Source organism: Drosophila novamexicana, unplaced genomic scaffold, assembly GCF_003285875.2.
Source record: "Drosophila novamexicana strain 15010-1031.04,08,12 unplaced genomic scaffold, DnovRS2.1 tig00000434-arrow-pilon, whole genome shotgun sequence".
Taxonomy (NCBI): Eukaryota; Metazoa; Arthropoda; class Insecta; order Diptera; family Drosophilidae; genus Drosophila; species Drosophila novamexicana.
In genome coordinates this window covers 4,583,029-4,596,847 of record NW_020824802.1, presented here as the reverse complement: position 1 = coordinate 4,596,847, position 13,819 = coordinate 4,583,029, and the positions used below count along the sequence as shown (strand labels likewise).

The following is a 13,819-nucleotide window of genomic DNA, read 5'->3' as shown; positions in this document are numbered from 1 at the left end:
GATTATAACCTCGGCCTCCTCTATTATTATTGCTTGCACCTCGTCGATAATACAGGACAGTGTTACTTTGACCTGTTATCTCCGTGCAGCTATTGACAAATTTGGATACGGCATCATTCATATTTGTGAATGTGCCTGCCTGCATGACAAGTTTTACCTTATCAATCGAACAATTTTGGGTCATAGCTTTTACAGCTGTTGTAGTGCTGTATTTGTTTGCAAGTGATTGGCTTAGACCTTCACTGATATAGGCGCCTTCAAGGGCCTTTGTCAGTTTTTCCACCTCTTGGGTGTATTGGTTAGCCGTTTTGTTTTTCTGTTGCAGATTAAGTAGCTTGGCAGATACAACTTCTACCGATTCTCCTTTTACTGCATTTGACAGTTGCGTAATGATTGCAGCAATTGTCTGCTCATACTTATTAGATTTCTTGCATGGCCTTTTAGTTTTGTTTTTATAAGGCTTATGGCCGTTAGCTCATGTGTGCCTTTTAAGGTTTCTAATAGATTCAGAGAATCTAGAAAACTTTGTAGATTTTCCGGCTTACCGTCAAACTCTGGTATTAGAGATGTGGCTAGCTTGATAAATTCTACAACTGTTTGTGCCATGTTTACTAGTTTTGTATCTTCTATTTGGTCGTTTGTCAGTAGTGACTTATCAAATGTTACTGGTGTATTTAACACAGATGGTAGATAAAGCTAGAGATCATACTTTTTATTTAAGTTTACCAGATTATCCCTTAGACGCTGTAAAACGTCTGAAGTTTGGACTCTGTGTAAACTTGTCAGTTTATTTTGACACTCGGTAACTAGACTCCTGATTTCATTGTACTCACATACAAGGATCTCAGTATGTTTAATTATGGTGGGTCTTAAAACTGGTGCGCTTTTATTAAGGCACTTGTATGATTTATCGAAATTTTCCCTATGCCGCTTTATCTTTTCTACTATTTGGGACCAGTCCATGTAAGCTTCCGCTGGCTTAGACCTTGTCTAAGTCGTTGGCTCGACTCATGTAACGCTTCCTCAGTGATTTTTTATGAAGAAGATAAATCTTCAGAAGGATGATTTACTGAGGCTATTACAATGAGTATTATTAGCAGTATATTTGTTAACTGCACATGGGGAGTGGTGTCTACGACTTCTACTACGTTAACTACATTGGCAGTGTTATCATCTGCTTTTGATTGTTTTCCCCCATATTCCTATATAAATACTCTTGCTTTTTGATTTGACTACTACCTATGCAGACGTACTAAGACAATTGTCTGCCCTAGAATCGGATGCTCGTCAATAATTGTTTTTATTTTGACGTAGGGTAGTGTAGACAAGATTATTCCGCTCTCTATTTTAGAACATGAATAGAGTGGACTTGTCACTGTGCCGAATGTTTCTATATATTCGGATTCGAACTCATATACTGATATGAATTCTCTAGGCCTTTGCAAAATTTGTATGGCTCGCATACGAAAGTCTGTATAGTCGTTATATACTTTGTTAATCGTGTCCTCGATCATGCTAATTCTTGATCATAATGTTGAATTACCTAATGAGACAAACGGAGCACATATTTCTTTATATTCCAACTGAACGAATTATAACTTTTTTATTTCCTCTTTTCAATTTAAAATTCTTGTACATTCTCAAAGTTTAGTAATGTTTTTGTACTTATGTACAATTAGATATATATATATTTTTTTCGGTTAAATTTAGGCAGAAGACCATTTTTTTTTTTTTTTGTGTTAAGCCTTTTTTTTCTTTTAATATTAGTGTTCATATATAATATAGGATCATACATAAAATTAAATGGGAATTATCTTAAAAAATATACAAATGCGTAATGTTCAATTTGTTTTCGTTTACTTTTACAAGACAAGTTGTTGTTTGTATCGTTCATTTTGAGGTTTTATTACATATAATTATTGAATTTGATGATTTTATTGTTTACAAGTCGGGTTTCGTTTTGCTTGTTTGTTTTCTGCTTGAAACGCATCTTAAATTTTTTTTCTTTTTTACAATCTGTATTTTTCCTACCTATTGTTTCGAATGGCTGTACGGGCCAAACGTCTTGCTGGTCGACTAAATTGTCGTCGGCATTACAATTTTTAAGTTTTATTTATTACTATTTAGTTTAATATGTTGGGCGCTGCCGGTACTGTTGTTATAGGGTCTTCTTCTTCTTCCCACGTAGGCATAAGGGGCGGTTTGGCTCTCATGCAACTCGTCTTAGTTGCTTAGTATTCCCTCGTAGGCATAAGCGGCGGTTTGCCTCTCATGCGTTGGTTGACTCTGCTTCCTTAGTGCGGCAGGTGCCCTCGCAATGGTGGCTGTAGAGGGGGCTCTCACAATCTGGTGGGCATCTGCGTGCTGGTATCTGTCTTGGCGGTGGACGATGATTCTTTGTTAGTTGTTTTATATTTATATCTGAGGGACAGGGCTCGCTCTTTGATTTTAATAACGACTCGAGATGTTCGAGTTCGTTATTTAGTTTCACTGCAGTGTCCCATGGGAGGGGATTTTTGCATTTATAAAGGAGTCTTACGATTTCAGACTTTCTCCGTCTGATTCGCTCCTTAATGCCACTGCATCTTGGCTTATTTTTTGCCTTAGAGCTCATGCCCTGTACTCACTCAGTATATATATATTTTTTTTTGTCCAGCTCCAGTCCAGCTCCAAGACGGTTCTAGTTATTATTTGCTGTGTGTGTGTGTCTACTCTATGGTGGGCATGGCCACGGCCGCTTGAGTGTGGGTGACATCGGTTTCACGCCAGAGCTGGGTAACGTTCTTGGTTTGTGTGAAGAATTAGGCTGTTGCTGCTGCCGCTGCTGCACCTCCGGTTTCCAATTTTATATTTTATATTTATTTGCACTATTACTTTTTAACATGTTCGTGACATCTGTCACGGTCGCCATGTAAAAAGAGCACTCTTTAAAATGAAAAAGCCAGCACGTCAGTGCTGTTTAATATATTGGTTCACCAAAAATAAAATGAATTTATTCAGTTTTTATAATGTTCGCTTAGCCTATGGATATACATATATACTTATGTGTTATTCGATAACAGCTACAAAGAGAGGGAGAGTGAGTAGCTCGCACATGCTTGTATTAGTGAGCATATATATTGCTCACGGAATGCGCTCAGACGGAGCGTGGGATATGCAGCATAAGCATAAACGGTCAGCTAGTGAGGCTAGTGAACCACGCTGCGTAATATCAGTCCGAGCCAATACATAATGTGGCTCTGGGCTCGTTTACTATATTATTGTTATTGTATGCAACAAAGTGCTGCATACTTTATATTTAAGTACAGGGTATTCTGTAAGGGCATATACTCAGTACACCATCGACCAGCTTTGCCGTAAGCAATCTGGCGACTTACTTCGATGCTCGTGTCAGCATAAGCAAGCCGCGACTATGGCATTAATTCGTCTTGGAGACCAATCAGCCGGTCGGCTTGCTTGTCGTATGACGTGGGAAAAGCCAGAAAAGAACCCAGACTTAAAATTTTGCGTTCTAGTATTATTATTGTCTTTGGTATAACCCACTGTATCTTACAAATTAAATAATCATAACACTAACATGCCTTCTGCAGCCGAATTCAAAGCACGTTAACAACAGCAAAATTCATTAAAGCCTTCTGCAGCCGAGCTAAAATAACGTCAACAAATTTTTTATAAACAAAAACTGACCAATAGAAAGATGACAGCAATATTTTAAAAGTATAAACAAGCTACTGTCCCTTTGCAAGAAGTCAAGTACTCCTGACTTATTGACTGACTGATTGGTGATCAACGCAGCGCCCATACCGTAAAAGCTAGGAAGCTGTAATTTTCACTTTAGTTACCTTATGTGATAAGGGTGCACGATAAAATTGGTAACTCAATAATGCATCGTTGATCTTTTTGTAAATAAAATGGATTTTTAATCTTTTTCTTTCAGACGAGGTATTCTTGGCTGGAATAAATTATTTGAGTTTGTAAGTAAGGAATGGCTAAAAGACATAAAGAGAAACCAACTGCCAAATATATTAAGTGGAATCGGACCAACTAATGCTGTAATACAATTGTGTAAGTATTATTTATGTCAGTCCGAAATTAACATCTAATTTTAATATAAAAAAAACCACAATGGTAACAATCGGTGCCCGACTAATCGGATCACTTAAATTCGATGCATTAACGTTTCCTACAAATTAGGAACTATTTAAAAAAATTGTAAGGTTATAATTCACGTGAATTGTAATCAGAAATAATCTTTTATCATTTTGAAGCTTTATTATTACTTTTTCAAGCACTAAAACGAAAATTATTTTAAATAATTAGAGGCTACGGCATTTATTTAAAATGTTGCCTAAAAGCTAGAAATGCGTTTTAAGTGCAAGATTATGCAATCCACAAAAAAAAGCAAGTAAGAGGTTCTAGCCGGGAGCTCCCGACTAGGGGATACCCTGAACCCTCTTATTCCAACACCAAATAAATTAATAAAAAGGGCTCGAACTCGCGACAGACCGCACCACTTGCTATGCCTCTACTCAACAGCCACACCAACAATTAAGTACTTATGATAAAAAAAGGAACTAAAATAGCACAAAACTAAGATGCAATTACCATGCTATTAGAATGCGAAGCAGACGCGCATGAATGTGTGTGTGTACATGTATACAAAAATTCTTAAAGCTGCTGCCCCATTCAATTGCGCAGTTGCATATAACTTTGGTTTTTCTTAACCGATCTTTATGACATTTTCTACACTACATCTTATTGTACCATAGAATATTTGTAGTCTGAAAAAGTCAATTGCATTTAAATTGTGGTTTAAATTGGTTGGCAATAAAAGTTGGGTTATTAACTTGATTTATAGCTCTATGGTGGTAGCGGGGAGGTGGCGATAGGTATGAAATGAAAGATACTTGAAATATCTATAATATTCTAGAAGCAACATATCATGTTTAACGGCTCTAGCTCTTGTTATTACCCAATTTGCTAAAAAAAACAGGATTTCGATATCGATTTTTATCGATTGCTTGGAAACGGAGTAAGTTATCGATTATTGGAAACAAACTTAATCCGCGCGGGAACTAGGAGCATCTACATCTAAAATTTCAAGTCTCTAGCTCTTATCGGCTCTGAGATCCTTGCGTTCATACATAGGGTCGGGCGGACGGATGGACGGACGGACGGACGGACTGACAGACAGACGGACATGGCTAGATCGACTCGGCTATTGATGCTGATCAAGAATATATACATTTTATGGGGTCGGAGATGCTTCCTTCTGCCTGTTACATACATTTGGATTTTGCACAAATACAATATACCCTTATACCCATTTTTAATGGGTTCAGGGTATAACAAGTAAGAGGCTCTAGTCAGGAGTTCCCGACTGAGCATACCTTGCCCTCTCTACCAATACCAAATGCAGGTATGTGCTCGTTTGCTTAAGCAGTTATTAAAACTAATTTAAAAACTCAAAAATATTCCCTTCAATAGGACTCGAGCCCGTAACAAACCACTCTACCTACCACCGCCTCTACTCAACAGCCATGACACCAATTGACTCCTAGAAGGAAAAACGAATTGAAATAGGAACACATACACACAGCTTGATATACAATTAAGTCGCAATCGCAATGCTGTTGAGCTACCCTAACACATTTTTTTTAATAACTTCTGTGTTTCAAATTGGTTTATTCACTTGACTTATAGCTATGTGGTGGTAGCGGGGAGTTGGCGATAGCTATGGTATGAAAGATACTTGACAAATATATAATATTCTAGAAGCAACCTATCATGTTTGGTGACTCTAGCTTTAAAAACCTAAGAGATTTGCTTAAAAAGCATGACTTTTTTTTATCGATCGCTTTGAAACGGGACAAGTTATCGATTGTCGGAAACATTATCAAATCGCGCAGGCACTAGGAAGACCTTCGTTCCATTTCAAGTCACTAGCTTTTATAGGTCGGACGGACGGACAGACAGTCGGACATGGCTAGATCGACTCGGGTATTAATGCTGATCAAGAATATATGTAGTTTATTGGGTCGGAGATGCTTTCCATTTTTAATGGGCTCAGGGTATAAAACAAATGCGTTTGAATGGTACTGGACTGACCGACGGAAAATTTTTTCACAAAGGTTAAAGTTAAATAGTACACATAGAATTATGAAGAGCTTCTTATAAGATTAAGAAAAAATTTTTTGGCCACTCCCGTACCTCAAATCGTCAAAATTAATAAGGGTTGTCATGGTGGCTGCATATTTGTTCACATGCTCGCTTGCTGATTTTTTTTTCAAAACAACCACAAAATGTATTGGGAATTTCCCAGTTTACTTTAAAAATTTTTTAAATATTTATCTTGTTTGATGCTGATGCTTATGGAATATATTTTGGTTTGTAGATTTGATTGTTTTATTGCAAAGTGAGATTTCATGTGAGTCTGTTCTGTTAATAATCTTTGGTCTTGAAGTTTCGAGTGAAGACTCGAAGACTTGACAGATTTACGCAGTCAGTTCGCATACGTGCTACTATACCGATCCTACAATCTACCTCCAATGATCCGCGTCTACCTACATCTCGAAGAATTGGAGGTTATTTGCTGACAGTAGCAAGGACTAAGGGCTAAAAATTCCCAAATCAAAATCAGAAATCCAACATCCATATCTCCCATGCTGTGTTTATATGAAATTATTCATATATAAAAATTTATGAAACAATGTCAAAGCTGTGTAGTAGAACGTCAGCTACAGTTTAAGAGTTATAGCCACATAATCTAGATTGTAAGATGGAAAATAAGTGTTGCTGCTATAAAAAAATACATATTTATCATTTCAGATCTAACTTTCGTACGAATTTTTACGGTATTTAAATTCATAAATTCACTTAATTTTTCATTCTAACCACGGTTGGACAATTTTAAAGTAAAGTTAATAGTAGTATCATTAAGTGTCAGGTTCGGTTGTGTTGCTTACGGGAGAAGAAACAATAAACTTATTAATTTTGCTATAACTAAACAAACGGGAGTTTGTATTGTATAAGGTATTTCAGCCCTAAAAAAAGGTCTTAAACCATTGTATACGCCACAAGTTAGTATATAGTACTAAGTACCAATATCAGCGCTATTATGAAAACAAAGCAATCTGCCATGAAGGTGAGCAGGTTTCTAGCCGAGGGAGTTATAATCTGAGCTGGTGTTAAAAATGTAATACCCAGATACTGTTTTGTAGTCCGCTCTACAAAGCCTACAACGAAGTTTTGCGGAGAAGTTACCTCGCATTTTGTCCTGTCAGCTAAGCAATTAGTAGTCTGAGGTCCCGCCTGGAAAGTTTAAGAAGATGATTTATTTAGAAAGGGGCAAAGAAGCTCTTTAGCCTGACTCATCTCTGGCTAGTCCGTCGACTTCTACGTTATCGGCTACAGCACTCGAGGGACCTAGCAATGTTCTAGCCTTTTCTAGAAGAATGAGATCAACTTGGAACTAATTATCCGCATAGAATTTTTCCATGCGGCTGCTTGGCTATACCTTGCAATGAGAAGCGACGAGCATATTTCCAAGGCGTATCTTAAATTTAAAAAACTGTTCGAGGTGAACATTGCAATCCAGATCAGGGAACCACTTCAAGTTCAAAGAAAAGTTGCACGGATTATTGTTAACCTATTCGTTGCGGTCTGGGATACAAATTTTAAATTCTATTGCAGATTTCCTTTAATGAAAATATCATGACCAGATGACTAGCCGCCTTTCTTTATGTGGGCGTTGGAGAGTCAGACCTACCCCTACTTGTTTATCATTCTCTTTTTTTTTAAGCTGCATAGCTTTCCTGAGTTGGTGTTCTGAAGACCCAGAAATCAATGGACTCTGAAATGAAAAGTATATGCTTTTTTTTACATGTTTTCGTATTGATTTTGATAATACATACCAATTATAGCAGGATAAAAGTGTTTAAGCGTTTTAATTATATATTCAGTAATCTAAAGGCTATAAACTGGTGTTATTTATAAGTTATAAATATCTAACGTTTTAATAATTAATATATTTATTCAAATATATGTTTCAGTTCAAGGTTTCTTTGACTTGTTTAGACTTCCCTTGCAACAATATAATAAGGATGGAAGAATTATTCGTGGTTTTCAAATGGGTGCACAAAGTTTTAGTGCCCGCACTGCGTTCGCTGCACTTGAGATAACTTCTAGGATAATTCATTTACTACAGGTAAATATTTGGTTGTTTTATTTTTATAAATTATAACAAAACCTGAATTTATAAATAATCAGGTAAGCCATTTTTATTTTGCATGTGGCACGTGCACAAAAATTTTAATTAGCAAGTCACTTTTAACTTTACTTCCGTTAATTAAAGAACTGTATGCTTCTCGGTACTGATTTTATGATTTTTCTGATTGCACATATAACTGTATATTTCAGTAAATTGTTTCTTAAACCCTTGATTCATTAAGTACATATAATTTTAGTATCAATAGCTTAGTCGATGTAGATATGACTGTCTGTTTGTCCGGTCGTCTACGATCTACTTTATTAAAAGACTGTGATGTTCTCTTATGATCCGGCTTTTCACGCCGCTCGATATTTACACCATGAACCCATTTAAAATAGGTAAAAAGAGTATATTGTATTTGTGCAAAATCCAAATGTATGTAACAGGCAGAAGGAAGCATCTCCAACCCCATAAAGTATATATATTCTTGATCAGCACCAATAGCCGAGTCGATCTAGCCATGTCCGTCTGTCTGTCTGTTCGTCTGTCCGTCCGTCCGTCTGTCCGTCCGTCCGTATGTATGAACGCAAGGATCTTAGAACCTATAAGAGCTAGAGACTTGAAATTTTAGATGTAGATGCTCCTAGTTCCGCGCAGATCGAGTTTGTTTACGATAATCGATAACTTACTCCGTTTTCAAGCAACCGATAAAAATCGATATCGATATCCTGTTTTTTGGGCAATTTTGGTAAATAATAAGAGCTAGAGTCACCAAACTTGACATATAGCTTCTAAAATAGAATATATATATGCATGTGATGTTGGAAGAATTACTATTACTAGTTGTCTGCTCAAGGAGTATAGTTCTTCCGTTCTTCGTTAATTTTAAAAGTTTTTGAATCTACGATCCAGCTTAGCTGAGTTATATTTTGTTGTGTCTCTTTTGCGCTGAGTCGAAGTTTTGAGGGACCTTGCTCTTACAAAAATTTTGCCGTTATCGCTAAATATTATAAATTATATTATACAAATACACAGATTTGGTTTTCAAGGGCCTTGCTTGCTCTGAAAAAATTTGTGCCGTTATCGCTAATATGACTGCTTCCATAGCTTTGACACGTCTGGTTGCGTTGCTTAGCTCGCCGGATGGGGTGTGAGATCTTGAAACTAACAAAACTCATAGCCTAGGAATGCTACTGCTACCGAAACAATAAATAACAAATACACGTGTCAAGACTGGTGCTTATAAAGCGGTACTAACTGAAAAGCGGACAGACGTTATCGTTCACGATAGTTTTTGGCTCAGTTGGATGGCATAACTGAGGCTACACACTTAATTTTCCCTCCCTATAAATTGCTCTGATCAAAGCAACGCCATGACAATCCTCGTGTGTAAAATTATATGAGATTGTCCCTTTTAGTGCTATTTAGTTACATTTTAAACTTCTACCCCGTCTTTATACTTCCACATCTGCATGCCTCAAATGAGATTTACAACAAAGTGAATATCATTATATTACTGATACATTTAATGAAATATTAATGATCTTGTTCTTGATCATTATATCAACGCTTATACCGACTATTATATTTAACAATATATGTTTTCTTTCTCAAACGAACTGCTGTTTAAAGTTTTGAAACTTTATATGCTAGAAGAGCATGCTATCTTGATCATGTCTTTAATTAACTTGTTTTTGCTCATTGAGGATACGATACAACTTACGTGCGAATATAGCGTTTTACACATGATGAAGGATGAATTTTAAATGATGTCGGTGAAAGATGATTTAGGAAAGTGATGTTTGAGCTCAAATCAGCACCATCTGTAATTGAATAAGACTTTAGTTTACGTATATATATGAATTAGCTTATATTCCAAAAGCAAGTATACCGTTCCTTGCAAAAATCATTAAAAAAAAAACATGATCAGTTAATATATGTTTAACTTGGCTTACAAAAAAAAAATTATATATACTAGGAATAATTCAAGGGGAGCGCTCCAATTAAAAGTACATCCCGTCATTCGTTCTTCTGGATCTACTGTCTGGTCGGTCCACGCTGCACCATTAAGAATTTGGATTTACGAAGATCTTATTTTGAAATCGCTGTTAGTTTTCTTTAGCATATTTCATAACGAAGGCAGGGCTGCTGCTTATATATGGCTTGGCAGAGTCCATTTTCACATTGGCGTTCCGAAGATATAGGTTATGTGGAAGCACGCGTGGTCACCAAAAAGTCTACATCTGAGCATTGAGGCTATACGCGAGGCCATACGTGCTTGTTGCTCCTTTCACAGTGAAATTTAAGCTGTTACTGTGGCCGTCGAAGCTATTTATGCCAACAGCATTCCGTCGAAATTTTCGCCTTTCCGTGGATAGAAAAAGTTCTTCTAGAATTCCACACTCGTGGTGGCCGACTCTCACGGTGGACTTCACACCCGTGGCTATGGCCACACGGCCTAAACTTCGTCGGCTGTTATATTGGCCTTCTGATCCGTACTCGGTTGGTGGTAATTTCTTCCACGTGTCTTTAGACAACCGGTCTTCTCGACTTGCAAAAGATTACTTGATGTAGCTCTTAAAGGTACGTCTGCTTCGTAGTGCCGCCGAAATTAAAAAGAGATCACGCCACGCGCTTTGGTTTGGTCTCAGCATCGGTATACAAAAAAAAGCTCTCCAATCAACGGGATCCTTCCAATGCTTTTGACATCTAGCGTTGCCACATCACCCGATTTACAATTTTCTCTTACCAGATAAGGTTGCCACTTAAATGTAAATTATTAAGAATCAGCTGACACTTTCTGACTACACTAAAACAAACAAACATACTTTTCGTATTTTACAAGGCAGCCGTAACAGTTATTATGAGGATTAGGCTGGATTATTGCTTGCAATTCAAGGAAAGATATATTGTAAGGATGTTGGGTTTTTGTTTGATATCTGATTGAAACGTTTTGGCCCGTGTCCAGTTCCTTGGTGAATAGATGCCCGATATTTCGTTTCACGAGAGCGTAGGCATTGTGTCAAAAACTCAGTATTTACGTTGTGACTCGTATCAATGTATTAATATAAATATGGGATCGATGTAGTCAATGTCCGATGTCGAAGTGAGCAAATTAGAACGATACTGTAGGTCCTACCTTACATAAACGATTTAGACCTCTTCGGTGTATTATATATTATAAATGCATGGGAATATTTTCCTAAGCTCAGACCCTACTCTACTGTTGCACTTCAGTGGCGACGCCGCCATAATGCTGACTTTGCATTTCCGCAAGCGTCGCAATGCCTCGGCTGGTTGGTCCGTTTATTAGCGGTTGTGGCAAGTGGGTGTTTCCAAAATCGCTAACATCACGCACGCTCCGCTCGCATGATCATTGCCGGGCCTCTGGTTTTAACTGCGCTCCCACAATAATGAAGGTTGCTTAAATCCTGTTGGAGCGTCTACACCTGAAGAAGAGTAAGGCCGCGACAGAAGTCAATCCGATAGAAAGGCATGTCATGATAACCAAGATTCGGTTGACTGAGTTTCTTATTTTATTAATCTGATCTGTGGTTCTAGTTTTGATATCAAACTGTCTATTGTTAGCTTCAATGGGCTGTTTTTCTATTAACCTGGAGCCATATCATGGTCAGAAGTGCTGGCTATAACCCTTAAGGCTAAGAAAGCTACAACTCTGGTGAGAGCTTAACGAGGACAACAATATCTTTCGCATATGCGACTGAGAGACATAATTCAACAGTATGCAACAACTTCAACGGCCGGCTTAGACATTTTGGGGAAATAGTGTTCGCACATTATCTGTTTGACGCTTTCGTATACTCTCTGTGTGCACGGTTATTATATATAATATTATCGGCAACGTCATAAACCATGCTTTTGCACTACCAAAATCTAGTTAATGGGAAAAATTTTAAATTATAAGTTATATTCGCATTGTCATCATGCTTATCACCTACTCAATAGGTGCTGTGATCTTATGATTTGGGTTTCTGTCTGGTGGTCAGTAAAGACATTAATATCTCGTATACCGTGTAGGTATTATAAAAGTTGTGCCAATGCTCACACTACAGCTAGCCGCTCTCTTTCATGGGTGGCATAATGGATTTCGTTATCTTTCAGCGTTTTAAAAATCATTGCGATTTGCTTGCCACCTTATGAAAGCACTGCACCATTAACTCTTGGATCGCTTTCACATTTTTTGGGTCATTCTTTGTAGCTAATACCACAAAGATACTTGGCATGGTATACACATCTGCGATAGTTTTATAACAACTATAGGGTGATCTGGAAAAGGCAAGAGACGCATCTCCGACCCCATAAAGTATATATATTTTCGATCAGCATCAATAGCCGAGTCGATTTAGCCATGTCCGTCTGTCCGTCCGCCCGTCTGTCCGTGTGTATGAACGCAAGGATATCAGAACCTATAAGAGCTAGAGACTTGAAAAATTATCTGTAGTGCCTGCGCAGATCGGGTTTGCTTCCGATATTCGATAACTTGTCGCGTTTCCAAGTAATCGATAAAAATCGATATCGACATGCTGTTTTTTGAGCAAATTTGATTAATATTAAGAGCTAGAGTCACCAAACATGATATGTTTTTTCTAGAATTGTACATATATATATCAAATATCTTTCAATTTGTACCTATAGCAACCTCCCCGCTACTACATCATAGCTATAAATCAAGTTAATAGCTTGTATTGCCCACCAATTTAAGCCACCATTTAAATGCAATTTATGTTTTGAGAATATACAAATATTCAATGATACAATAAGATATACTGTAGCAAATTCCAAGAGTTTATCTATACATGTAAACACACACATCCGTGCGCGTCTGTTTCGAAGTCTTCCTACAGCATTGCAATTGCGATTGTTTTCTGTGCTGCTATTTTAATTCGTTTTTTTCTCTTTAAGAATTAACAATTTTCGTGTTTGTTGGGTAGAGGCAGTGGCAGGTGGTGAGGTCTGTCGCGAGTTCGAGCCCTACCAAGGAAACAATTATTTTTTTGCTGGTGTGGCTGTTGAGTAGAGTCGGCAGCAAGTAATGCGTTCAGTAGCGAGTTCGAACCCCGGAAGGGAACTTTTTTTTTATTTATTTTTATTACTTTAAACGAGCGCATAGCTCGAGTTGCATTTGGTATTGGAATAAGAGAGTTCAGGGTATTCCCTAGTCGGGAGCTCCCGACTAGAACCTCCTACATGTTTAAATAGTAAAAAATATTGAACAAGATTTTATTGCTAAAAGTTTTGTTTAACCAATTGTTTTCTAACCATATTCTAGCTTACGGCAGAAACTACATTTGACATGTTGTCTGCTGGACCATCATTAAGCAAGAGTCGGAAATTGAAGCAAGATAGAAAACGACAAGGCCAGCCAAAGGATTTACGTGAAGGTGTTGTGAACGCGATTACAATCGTAAAAGAGGTAATTCCACATGCCCCGTATTTGTAAATCTTTCTGCAAATATAATTATACCCTGAACCCATTAAAAATGGGTTTAAGGGTATATTGTATTTGTGCAAAATCCAATTGTATGTAACAGGCAGATGGAAGTATCTCCGACCCCATAAAGTATATATATTCTTGATCGGCACCAGTAG

The 13,819-nt window shown here is 37.4% G+C and overlaps 1 protein-coding gene across 3 annotated transcripts in view; it reads left to right on the top strand.

Annotated features, from left to right (window-relative positions):
* The window catches only part of LOC115760348 (autophagy-related protein 2 homolog B), a 282,487-nt gene that overhangs the window by 255,102 nt on the left and 13,566 nt on the right, over nucleotides 1–13,819 (top strand). For all 3 annotated transcript variants that reach the window (XM_030701631.1, XM_030701630.1, XM_030701634.1), the window contains 3 exons: nucleotides 3,938–4,065; nucleotides 8,052–8,206; nucleotides 13,500–13,643. In XM_030701631.1, coding sequence (XP_030557491.1) covers nucleotides 3,938–4,065; nucleotides 8,052–8,206; nucleotides 13,500–13,643 — 427 coding nt within the window. The remainder of the gene's footprint in view (nucleotides 1–3,937; nucleotides 4,066–8,051; nucleotides 8,207–13,499; nucleotides 13,644–13,819) is intronic.